This window comes from Aquila chrysaetos, chromosome 10 (assembly GCF_900496995.4).
Source record: "Aquila chrysaetos chrysaetos chromosome 10, bAquChr1.4, whole genome shotgun sequence".
NCBI classification, from domain to species: domain Eukaryota; kingdom Metazoa; phylum Chordata; class Aves; order Accipitriformes; family Accipitridae; genus Aquila; species Aquila chrysaetos.
Window position 1 is genome coordinate 20,927,884 of NC_044013.1, and position 12,833 is coordinate 20,940,716.

Sequence of the window (12,833 nt, forward strand, 5' to 3'; positions counted from 1 at the left end):
TGTCACCGCACGCAGCCGCTCTCGGCAGCAACGGAGGGCAAACGCATGGGGAAACTCCTTGAAAAGAGAGGATCAGGAGCCCATCCACCGCTGGTGTTCCCTGCGACGTTGCCAGCGTGGCTGGCTCCAGTCGGACCCAGAAGGCAAAGGGGATACCATAGGAAACCTGGGGTACAGCCAGATGCAAGGAGAAAAATAAGAGCATGGAACAGCAACAGCCAAACGCTTTTAAAAATAAGTCTTAATTAAACAAAAGTAGAAAGAAGCCGGGGAGTACGCTGTAGTCTCAGCCCCAGGTGGGAGAGGAAACGTGAAACGGTGTCAGTCTGTCATTTCAAATAGACTTTCTAAGTCTTTGCTGCACTGAATCAGTACAGGAATCTGCAAATCACAGTGGGCTAGAAACTTCTAGCGCAATAAAGCTGTTCTGAGTACTACTGGAGCTTTCTTGAAAAAGTAAATAAACAAAGACAGACAGATGGAAATGATTATAATCCGAATGCTTGAGATTGTTGGAGTGCAGTTTTCAATTACCCCAGATTGGCCTGGGCCCTAAAAACTGATCCAAACTTCTAAAGCTACAAAAGGGGAAAAAATTCGCTCCTGGCATAAGCAGGTGGGAGGCTCCTGGGCTCCCAAACGCCAGGGGGGCCTCAGGCCCACAGCTGGCATCAGCAGCCAAACCCACCGAGGGCGCAGGCAGGGCTTCCATGCAGGCACCCGTTCCAGCACGCGCGGGGCTGCGGAGGAGTGCTCCGCGCTGCGAGGCCGTGGGACAGGGCCTGGGACCCCCGGCACCCCCTGCCTCACAGTAGGGCCGAGCCCACGGAGCGGGACGTTGCTGCCTGCTTTGGGGGGTAAAGCCAAACGCAGGCAGCTGCGCCAGGAGAAGTTCTGGTAGACAACCGCTGGCCGGGGGCATCCCAAAGCTGCTCCTCTCCTCCTGCCCGCTGGTCAGCCCCGGAGCAGGACTGAGAAACTATTCTACCTACGTTTCCTTCAGCTGCATCAAATAGGGAATTCTTACTTTAAAAAATAAAAGCAACAGCTAAGTAAAAAAAAAAAAAAAAAACACCACCAAAAAAAAGCAACCTCTATTCCTTCCCATATGCAAGGAAAAAAACCTGCGTTGCAGATTTCTCACCCAAAGCAGTTACCTCCAGGGTGCCTGTCGCTGCTGTCACTAATGATGCCAGTTCCAGAAATCACCCAAGACACGAGCGATCTCACGTGGCATTTCCACAGAGTCGCAGATACTGTCAGGTGGCGAGTAACTCTGAAATACAGAGAGAATCGGACACACGCCTTACGGCTAAGGGCTCGTTGGCGATCGGTATTGGGGGTGGTGGTGGTGGTGGTTTTTTTCACGACAAACAAAAACCCGTGAGCAGCACCAAACGGCCACGGCTACTCCGCTCCGGGTCCTCAATCGCCCCTGAGCCGGCCGGAGCCACCAGCCCTGCAGCTCCCCCCGCCCGCAGCTGTGAGGAGCGCGATGTCTGTGAGCCCCCACGAAGCTCGTCCTGGGCTCAGCGTCCCCCCCGCGGGCATCCCCGCACCGGCCCAGGGCAGCCCTGCCCCAGGCCACAGCCCAGCCACCGCACAAGTCCCCGGGCCGGGGCGGGGACACACCAGGGGTCCCAAAGCACATGCCCAGCAGGCGGGATTAGACAGGTTTCTCTGTTAGTCAAAGCATCTCAACTTCTTTTTCCGCTAAGGAAAAGAGATTTGATGTAAAATACGTTTCTTGTCGCACCTTGGCCAACGCTTCCCTTCAGAGGGTTCAGTCAGGGTGGGTAATTTCCAAGCTGTTTAAGACTGGATAACTCTATCTTCTGCTAACTCTCCACTTTCTTTAAAAAAAAAAAAAATCTGTAGCTGATCTAAGTATAAATATTGAAAGGTTTATTTAGGCATATTTTCTATTGTGGAAAACGCAGGGAAGCTCCGAAAGACTGGGCACGGGGGGGCTGTCTGGTTTACCGCCTTATACTGGCAGCTCACTAAAACCTGATAATTTAATTTGCCATTTTTTGTCTACCTGACGTTTTCCCATTTGTCCGCACCACTGTTGTGCAAGAGCCCGTCACGTTACAGTACTTTAAATAAACCGCGCTCCGCGACAGCAGGCCCGGAGACGGAGCGCCCAGCAACGTTCCCCATTTTTGGCCGGAGGAAGAAAGGCAGGCCGCCGCCTGGGATTTATCAGCGGCTCCTTCTCCCAGGGCGCGTGACTCACGGAGGCGGCCGCGCGGCCGTGCGAGTCCCCGGCTCCCGTCACGGCGGACGGCAGCACCCCCCGCCCACGCCGCGAGCGCGGCGGGAGCCCGCGGGGCTTCTCACCGCGGCTCGGCGGAGCGGCGCCCCGAGGCCGCCACGCCCCGCGGCAGGCGCGCCCCGCGCGGACGGCCGCGGAACCGGCAGCGGGCCGGCAAACGCGGAACAGGCAGCGGGCCGGCAAACGCGGGCCCGGGGCGCTGGGCGCCCGCGGGGCGTTCGGCGTTCCCCCGCTCGCCCCCCGCGCTGCCCGGCTGCGGGGGAGCCGGCTGCGGGGCAGCGCGGGGCTGGCACCCATCGCACCCCGGCCCGTTCCTGCTGAACGCCCCCTTCCAACCGAGGGGCGCACGCTCCGGCTGCCCTCTGCTCGCCGGGCCCCCGCTCGCACGGCGAACGGCGGCGGCAGACCGGGCCCTGGCCCGGGGGTAAAGGAGGCACGGTCGTTCCGCGCCCTGAGAGGCGTACGGCAGCGCTGGGAGCGAGGAGGGCCGGTAAGGGAAGGAGGGGGGCAAAACCCACCACGGGCCGGAGAAAGCCGCGAGCCGGCAAAGGGGACGGGGCCCCGGCAGCACGGTGCAGCACCCCTCCCGTGCGCCCGCGGAGCAAAACGGCTCAGGAGCCGTCCTGGCGGCGGTTAGCCAAGCATTTACTGTCGTACGGAAGGGCAGCGGGCGAGCGCGACGTTTCTCAAACCCGTCAGGGCTGCTGCTGGCAGCAGAGGGAGGCAGCGGGTGCCCCCCCCCCGCACAGAGGGTAACGGAGAAGGGGCGGCATCCCTGCACCGGGAGCACCGCCTGGAGTTTAATTGGCTCCAAGACAGCGCAGGGCAATTCATTCCCTTGTTTAACTACGGAAAATTTAGGCTAACGCAAAAAGAAAGGTGGCAGGATAATGTAAAACGTGTTGGGGGGGGCGGTGTTTGTTTGTTTGTTTGTTTTTTAATCCGGTTTTCCATTTCCCACCGAACCGGGGGCTGCTGCAGTCCAGCAGCGCTGGCTCTTCACAGATCCTCAATCGAGAGGCTCAGGACAGCGAGCCTCTGCTTCCACTGCAGGCACTTCCCAAAGGGGGTCCCTTCTCTCCGCCCAAATGAGCAGCAAGGGGAGCAGCAAAAGCAGAGTGGGGCACACACCTGCGCACCACCCTGAGCACGGGCCGCTCCGGGCGACAGTCAGCAGTCACAGGCTCACTCTTCCAGGGTTTTAAGAAAAAATCGTATTTAGAAATCTCTGCCAGTCAAGATTTACAGAGAGCAACATGCCTCCTTTGCAAGCAGTCCATTGTAGCTACATCTAATATAGGCCAAATTTTGTAAAACGATTAACAAAAACAAAACATCAGTTATGGAAAAGACCACACCAGAAGGATCCGATCAGCACGTGGTACAACGAAAACTTACTGGTGGAAAATAAAGCTGATAGAAGTAAATGGAAACATGATTTAAAAGTAAGTATCCCTTCATACCACTGGGAAAAATTCTGGAGAAAGTCCCAAATCTCCTCTGTTTATGAAAACATTAGGAAAATTACTGCAAAACATGTTATCAATGGCACATCGATGACTATAAGCAGAAGCAAATACAGAACAAGCAGACTGGGGTACTGGAGAGCACGTGAGGGCACAGAAACCTTTCTGCAGGCTCACTGGAAACACTGTAATTGCCGTTGGAAGGACAACTGTATTTCAGCAAACTAAAGTTAGGCTATCCGGAGCCCACAGTGGCTCCTTGGGTTTAGCATTGGAAGGAAGCCAGCCAGGGGGAAGCACTCCCCATCGGCAACACGCTGCCTACAACAGGACCCATCACCTGCCATTCCTGGAAAGCATCCAATAATCTATCACTAAACACACAGAGGAATAACTACATGGGAGATATTTTCAAAGAAATATTTATCAAGTTTATCGAGACTTCAAATAAAAATCGGTCTCTGAAAGAAGTATTAGCACATTCTGCTGATAACATCCTTGGTGAGACGTAAAGCAGTTAGGCAGAAACCACCGTCCTCCAGAAGCTCCATGCTGGTCTGCACTGGGTAGAGAGAATCCAAAATCTTCTGGCCCTAAATCCTGCCCTTTTGCAGGTCACCTACACAACATTTGCCTGTGCACGTCAGCGAGCGCCCAGTGCATATGCACATGCAGCTATCCCAGCGGAGTCGCGCTAAATCACAAATTTATCATTTTGATACAGGAATTATTCTTGAAAAATCTACTTCCTTCCGTGCACCCCCCCCAGCCCCTCCCCGCCTTGTTATATGCCTCTCATGCAACTTTGGCAAGAAGGGGGAGGAAAGAGGATGTGATGCTGAATAGGCCAGATTGCTCACTGGCATTCTAGGTCCTCCTGATAATTTTGTTACGCTACTTTAGCTGGAACAGACTAAGTCCTGAATTGTAACAAAATTAAGCAAAAGCGTTTCATTTCCAAGAAGCCTGGCAGTACTACCCAGTAAACGTGGGTGAGATCCAGAGAACTGAGGAGACACAAAATTCTTAATGAGTTTTAGCAACCAGTTTCCTTACAGCTTGTTAAACATCCACAACCTACTTTCCAACCACACTGAATAATGGAAACTATGCTTTCCAAGTAATTCTTAAATCTTATAAATTACACACTTAAGCTTTAAAAACAACTACGGATACATATGGTACTAGGAAACGTATCAAAAATGGTGACTTTGCAGCAAGATCCCTGATGCAAAGTTTATTTAGAAAAAACTGATCAGCATCATTAAGGTAAATTTCTAAATCAAAGTATTAATTAGCTAAGCATCCAGGACTTTTTACCAGGTTAGGATACAGTGAATTTTATGGGCATTTGATAAAATAGACACTCTCTTTTGCTGTTAATATTTTCGTATTTCAAAACGATGCTACTTCCCCCCCCCCCCCCCCCGGAGTCTCAAGTAGCAGAAACTCTATGGAAACCTAAGGATCTATGTCAAGATCTTGCCATTTCAGAGGGATTAAGCACACTGTCCACCAGGCCTGTTACCAAACACAGTTACTGTGATTGCCTATCAGTGGAAAGCCATATGAACTTTTCTATTAAAACCATTTACGTTCATAAAGTTGTCTCTCAATTATCTGGAAATAATTTTAAAAAAACCCAAACCAACCCTGCCACTAATAGAAAGCATTACAGTTTTAGAGAAAAGATCAAACTAAAGACACACTTGTAATAAAGTGGGAAAGGGTGTATCAGAATACATGGATATTCAGGGGCTGGGGATTAAAACATGGCATGTAGCTTTCTTCCTGCTGTTGCACTTGGCAGTGTTGCATAACCCTGAAGTCTTAAATAAAGCATCTTTTTGACATTACATGCATAGAATATTTCATTATAGACAGCTGCACCACTCTTCCAGGTACATGTGTTCACAGCAAACATAACCCACCTACACCAACGATGGTTGCTTTTCTACCAGCCATCTCATACTAGGGACCAGGCAGCAGTTTGGGGATGCCCGTCCAGGACCACACACAGATGCAAGCGGTCCAATGCCCAGCCCTGTGCGAAGGCTGCAAGGTCTTCACGTTAGGTAGACAGGCAGTTAAAGCTAAGCGGTGGTTTCGTGTAAAGCAGGAATGAAACGCTGAAATGCTTGGTTTAAACCAATATATAATGAAATTTGGGATTCAAATCTTACAGACACTACTTGCTGAAAGTTATAGGTGTCTGTTTTAATACTTAGTAGTTTCAGTAGAGAAAACATTTACAAATACTCTCTGAAATTTGAGCTACCTGCACCTGCTGTCCCTCCAGCCACAGCAGCTGGATCCCACCCGGGCAGGCACGGGCATCCACCCACCCACCCACCCCCATCAGCTCTGGCCCACTTGTTCAGCTTCAGTTATCCACATGCAAAAGCTCGCTCTCCTGGGAACATTTAGTAATTTCCCAATTTTCACTGGCACCTTAGAAGGCAGATGAAAACTACCCAACCCTTTCATCCCCAAAATGAAATATTTCTACCGCTGGCTCCCCCAGCACAAAGAAAAGGCCTGTCTGTCATCCCCTCCCCTAACCTGGCGAGTGCAGACAAATCTACTTTATACGTATGACTTCTGGAGAAAGACAGTGGTAACTTTCCACACCCTTCATCTGCTCTTGCCTTCAAGAGAACTGTTAAAACAGGAGGGCAGGCAGACTCCCTCCACCAGGTTACAGCTGGCCAGGACGCCCAAAAATATTATTCCTAAGTATTACAATTTTTTTTTTTTTTTTTTTTTTTTTTTTTTACAAATTGCTCACTTTTTCAACTATTTGGGTACTCCCTTTCCCTACTGTCTCCCCTAGGTTTTCCCGGTGTAGACAAGAATAGCAAGTCGGGACTTCAATGTTTTTATTTGTAATTTTATTGGATCTATTATCTTGCATCCTATGGCTCTCTAATGGCTTCCTTAACATAATATTTTCTGAAAACTAAGGCTCCTAAAATGGTTACATGTTTATCCTTTCTGAAATTAGTTGCTATAATGAACTACCTACTATAATAGTTCAGAACTTGTTTACTTCTCTTTATTTATTAAAAAGCCCCCTGAAGGCATTTTAGCAGCTGTGGATGCACAAGAATAAAAAAAACAAAACAAAAAACCAAACCCACAAAAAAAAAACCCAACAAAAAAAAAAAAACAACAATGGCTGTTTCATATTATCCTAAATGAATTTGAAAAAAAAAATTTTCAGTCTTAAAAAACACAGTATTTTTGAAGGAAAGAAAACAAGCAACTACTTTGAATATAACTGGAAATCAGGAGGAAACTGGAGCTTTCTCATGCCTGATTAAAGGGATAAAGATCAGCTATGCAGCAGGGAAGGCCTGACATTTAGCCAGCCCTATGAACCCAGGCATCTGAGGAAGCAACAAAGACACCCCCCACCCCCCAAAAAAAAGAAGAAAAAGAGGCATCTGTTGAGATGCCTCCAGGTTGGATGGTTACCAGCAACACTTTGTGAGCGTGTAATCAAAACCTTCAATTTAAGTGCTCAAGATCTCTTAAGGAGTCCAATTGCAAGCACCTAACATCTCTTTGGGATCTAACCCTTCAGCCCACAAACTTAAGGAAAATCAAACACCAAATGTAAGTCCTAGTACACCTGGACAATAAAAAAAAAATGTCAGAAGCTTTACATAAGGTATTGCCATAGCTGCTGCTCTTAAAAAAGGGTAAATGGCAGATCATATGCAAATAAAATAGACAAAGCAGGATGGTAACTTTCCTGTAGTGGAAAACCAGGCTAACCTGGTAACTAGTGTTCCTGCATTCATCTTGAAACCATCACTTTTATTTTGAATATTTGACAAGACTTAAAATTATAGTTTCAAAAGACATGAGTTGGCTAAATTCCCACTGTACCAGGTATAATTTCCAGTCCTGAATTAGCAAGCCTTGCACATAAGGGTGATTAGTACCCAGTCCAGATACATAAACTCACTACTAACAATATTAACATACAGAAAAATACATCAGCAATATCTGTATAGCACAAATGGCTGAGTAGTCAACCAGAACATTCACTACCTGCAAAACACAAGCACGTGGCTATTAACACTGAAAACTGTGAAGATACCAAACGCCAGCAATGCAGGGATGGAGCCCTTTGCAAAAGGTTACCAGCAATGTGAGGCAGGGAGCAAAACCCAAGGAAATGCCGACCAGCAAACAGGTTTCCCTGGCAATGTGACATTTTGAACTACCCTAACCCACTACCCTTCTTGAACGGCCACGTACTCAACTAATGTGATTCAAATTCACTAATTTATAACCATAAATTATCTAGGCTCAGATAGATAAAAATGAAATGCCACTTAAAAAACTGGACATATGGGGCCTGATTTGTGAAATTAATTTTATTTTTGAAACATGATATCCAATTACAAATAAATAATCCATACAATATAACTCAATTAGGATATACAATGTTCAGGCAGTTCATAGCAACAACCAAGATCACACTGAAAATGAGTTTACATTAAATAACCAATTACAATAATATACAACTGGTCATTCAATTAACGTTTCAGCCTGGTCCAAGGTGTATGCAAGTTGAAGATTGTTCCTCTTACCAGTAAAGAAACAGATGTACACAATTTTATACCGAGTCCAAAGTAGTTAATACATCACACTAATAAAAATTAAAAATGCTGCATTGCATCGCCTAAATGTAGTTTTAGTACAGAATAAAAGCTTGTGAATTTTAGCAGGATAAAGGTTATTGCAATGGAGTTTTTGTCCCACAGCAATTTCTGCATAAACTTACAAGCTTTACAGGATGTTTTTAATGTACAGTTTCAATTCCATACCCTTCTCTGCATCCTTCCTATAAAATCAGTGTGACGTAGGTATGCATTATGTTCTTAGTTTCAGTTGCACTTTTTTTCACTTTCATTTCAGCAAAATATTTTACTGCTAAGATACGGTTTCCAGTTGAGGTATGGTCCTGCTTGTGTTTAAACTGCAGTAGCAGCAGCATCAGTAAACTTGCAAGGTCTTTCCTGACATGTAATTTTTAAATTTCCTAGCCTACTCCAGAAACACTATTCTCTGCAAAGAACACTTACGACATATTGAATTTAGCCTAAAGTCCTGGAATATTTTTAAATAATCATGGGAACTTAAAGGAGATTCACAGCATCCTTGGAAATTCTTGGTCAGTCTTTTTTTATAAGGAAATATGTAAATTTTCACAACAGAGTAAGTAGTTACAATTTCCAATGATTCAGAGTCCTAGGAAGTTTATATTTACAAAAGCTTTGTTAAAAATCCCCCCCCTTTTTGGGGCCCCTCAGGTGAGGTATATGCCCCTTGTTCTTAGTTTGAACTCAGACTGTTTAAAAGTTACGGCTCTTTCCATTACAAAATTCCCCACGTGATGGAGATCATTACTTCCAACCATGCACTTTTCCGAATTTACTCTACAACTTTCTGCAGCCTTTGGGACACGTGCAATACATTCCAGCAGGTACTTTTGTTGTTCTTGTTACACTGGGCACGAGAAGACACACACACATACACACAAAAAAAAAAAAACCCAAAAAACAAAAAACAAAAAACAAAACAAAAAAAAAAAACCCGGAGAGATACTAGGTAAATTTCTGGCTGGCATGTAATGCATCTATGCAGGGTTTCAACTCCCCTGAAGTTCTCTTCTGCTCATCAATGCAAGAGCACAGGGTGAGAACATGCTGGCAGCCAAAAAGTATCTAACAGGCATAGCCGTCCACAGGACTAAGACTGCCGGAGCAAGGAAGCCCTACATTTGACCAGCAGCTGTGACTTACTGTCCCATTATAGCCCTGTCGATTAATGAGAAACATGGGCACCAATGGGACATGGAAGTACTCAGAAACTACCAGCATTAAAGTCTGTCTTTTGTTATAAATCAAAAGAAAGAATATACTCATCACACATATTTTAAGCCCATACAAATATTTCAAAAGTCTGTCTCCAACTCTGAGACTAAAATTAATGAACTGCTTCATTTTCACATTCTGTAGAAGAAATAAATGTCCACAATGAATCTGATGTCTAAAAAAGGAGGAACTGTATGTATCGACATCTGTTTTAAATATAAAAAACCTGAACTGTAAAATCAAATGCACAGTTAGACTGCAACCCAATCTTGTGACTGGATTTGAAGAAAAATTAAAACTACTATTTCCAAACCATTTAAAAAGTTTCATTCATGCAATTTATCCAAAAGTGAATTTAAACCCTTAGCTGAATAAAATACTAACTTCAGATTTCTTCTGAATTAACCAAAAGCAGATTTATTTTCTTAAATCCGCTGCACAATGCACCAAGTGATATACATAGTACTTCAGCAATTTATTAATTTTCACTAAAAATCACAAAAAAATATTTTAACAATGTACATCCTATGCCAAGTGCAAACTACTTAAGAACCTGTTGATGGAGCACAGATACATATTTAAGTATCAGTAATGTCTAATATATGGTGTGACATTTCCCTACAGACTTGGCAATTTCCACATTCGGATTCTTCAGTCATTTTCCAACATTAGTCTTATCTCTATTTGCCAGAAGGTTTTAATTTATGATCTAGATATCTGAAGGCATTAATCTCATAAACACAGTTCTGATTTCTTTTTGTTGCATGTTATTTCCATTTGACTAGTTATATCAAAATTCACCAAATGGCAACAGTTTTTCATAGACAGCAGCAGGGGAAATCCAGAAATAGTGGGAGACATGGTAATGTAACATAAAATACAATACAAACCTTCTCATCATTTCACTGAAACTAAAGTACAGGGAATCTACTTGATAACTTTCAACTCCTATGAAACTGCTTTCTATAATCAATGGAAAGTGTTAATTTAAAGAATATTTCAGAATTTTTTAAAATGAGAATTTGTGTATCTAAAATTCTAAAACTCCCATGTCACAAATGCTAACAGCAGGAATTCCCTCCCCCAAACAAAGCTTCTGCTATCCAGAATTGCTATATGCTACCACAGCAGGGTACTAAGTGAGCATCAAGACTTAAATTTTTAGTACTACAAGTAAATGATATACATGAGAGAATAATCTCCAAATTAAAGCCATTTTAATATTTGCTCCATCACAGAGTTGACTGATGTGTGTCTTTTCACATTCTCATATAACCCTGATTAAAATACTCTTTCTAGAAATATTTTGAAAATAAAATTCACATCTGAAACAAATCTCAACACTCTCACTGAAGAAGAAAAGATCCCCCCTTCAAACAATATTCACATATCTATAGTAAAACAGAAATTGAGACTCCTTCCCAAAGTAAGAATTGGGTGTAACAAACCAAGCAACATAAATAACTCTGGCTGACAAATACTTCAAATATCTGTTTTTAAAGCAAAAATTGCTGAACAAAAGACACAGAATTAAAGGGAGATTTTTAATGGCACAAAGGGCAGCTAGGCACTGTGTGAGCTGAGAACATAACTGTCATTATGACTTTAAAAATCCCCCAGTAAGATTTGGGTTGCAGCTAGAGCAGAAGAGGGGTCTTGCCAGACTTCCACAAACAACGCAAGAGCAAACCCAGTGTAATGTCCAAACCTAATGAGAAAAGACAGAAGTTGTTACAGTCCCCCTGCTAAAAGGGCACTGTCAAACTTAAAGTGTTAAGTGAAATTAATGCTGAGTTCTTATTAGCTCTACACAATTCAACTACTGGATGAAATGGTCACAAGCTATTTAAAAAAAGAGTTTCTGTATTTTGAGAGATTATTCTTAGGTTTAACTTCTGTTGTGTTAATAGCATCTTTTGTATTAAACAAGCTTTAACTAACACCTGCAAGAGTACCTGCCTTTATGCAGCGCTGTGCCATGACCATCTTTTCATTTTCAGATAAAAATAAAAGTAACCATTAGGCACATATTGAAGGTGTATTACACAAGCTGGAACGTCAAACACTTTCTCCCTCACATTTACACAGAAAAATAGCACAGCAGCAAACAATCTGGTCCTCTGTTCAACAATGATCTCATTACAAGCATTTTCAGTGTACATAGTGTCACAACATCAATACCTTCTTATCTTTAAATAATTAGGTAGAAAAAGGCCCCCAGTATAACCATTTCTTATATAGCCAAGTTCTCTCTATATACATCCAGATTTAAAGATACAAATAAAACATTATACAGGATTTATAAATGTTTAAAAACTTGAGGCTTCAGAATCATGGTTTCCCAAAAAGACTCGGGAAAGTCCACAGACTGACAAGGTAGCAGAGAAAAACTGGAAAAAAGGAGACAGACACAAGTTTGCTGCCATAACATTTTACTAAACTTGCCAGTCATCATGGTGATGTTACCAGAAATAACAGTTTAAGCTGCAAATGAGGAATGGTGGTTTTGTGTGTTGATCTCAAGTGTTGAGACAGGCAATTCAAGTATTTCCTATTTGATCCAAGCTCATTGTAGCAAAGTGGTGCAGAAAAAAAAAAAAAGAATTATTTTACATTTTTTCCATACATTCGATCAATGTCCATTTGATAGTATGCCGTAAGCTCTTTGCGTTTTAGTTTGAATGCATCTGTCACTAGACCAGTCTCAGGGGTCCAAGGATCAGGGCTCAAACGAATTTTTACTGGTATTTCAAACTTCTCCAGATTAGCTGTAAAAACAGACAATTTTAATATAAAACATAATTGTAACAATTTTTCTACAATTAAGCACAAAAGGAGGAACCGTGTTCTCACACAGAAAAGCATGTGACATAAATGAAGAAGTGCTCCTCAAACTCCCCACGGTTAGCTTTGAAAACCCATGTGGTCACAAGTAGAGTGACAGGATCCACCAGTAATTGTTCTCCAGTTTCCACAGAAATACTGAAATAAACCCCAGCTGTCTGGGTATCTGTGCTGCTTCCTAACCTCAGAAAAGCCTCAGTGCATGAAGTGACATTCTTAAAATATACACTGTTTTATCAGTGTTATGATACTCATCTTCTGAAGATAAAAGTCTTAAAATCCATACTATTTAAGCTTGAAAAAACAGGGGGTTGTGTTTTTTCCTCATAGTCCTAAAATTTTCAAGGAAAGGAA

General features: G+C 43.7%; 1 protein-coding gene across 2 annotated transcripts in view; it reads right to left on the reverse strand.

Annotated features, from left to right (window-relative positions):
- Window positions 1-8,117: 8,117 nt before the first annotated feature.
- ACSL3 (acyl-CoA synthetase long chain family member 3) overlaps window positions 8,118-12,833 on the reverse strand; it is a 55,063-nt gene continuing 50,347 nt past the window's right edge. For both annotated transcript variants that reach the window (XM_030027739.2, XM_030027738.2), the window contains one exon: window positions 8,118-12,403. In XM_030027739.2, coding sequence (XP_029883599.1) covers window positions 12,240-12,403 — 164 coding nt within the window. In that variant the 3' untranslated portion in view covers window positions 8,118-12,239. The remainder of the gene's footprint in view (window positions 12,404-12,833) is intronic.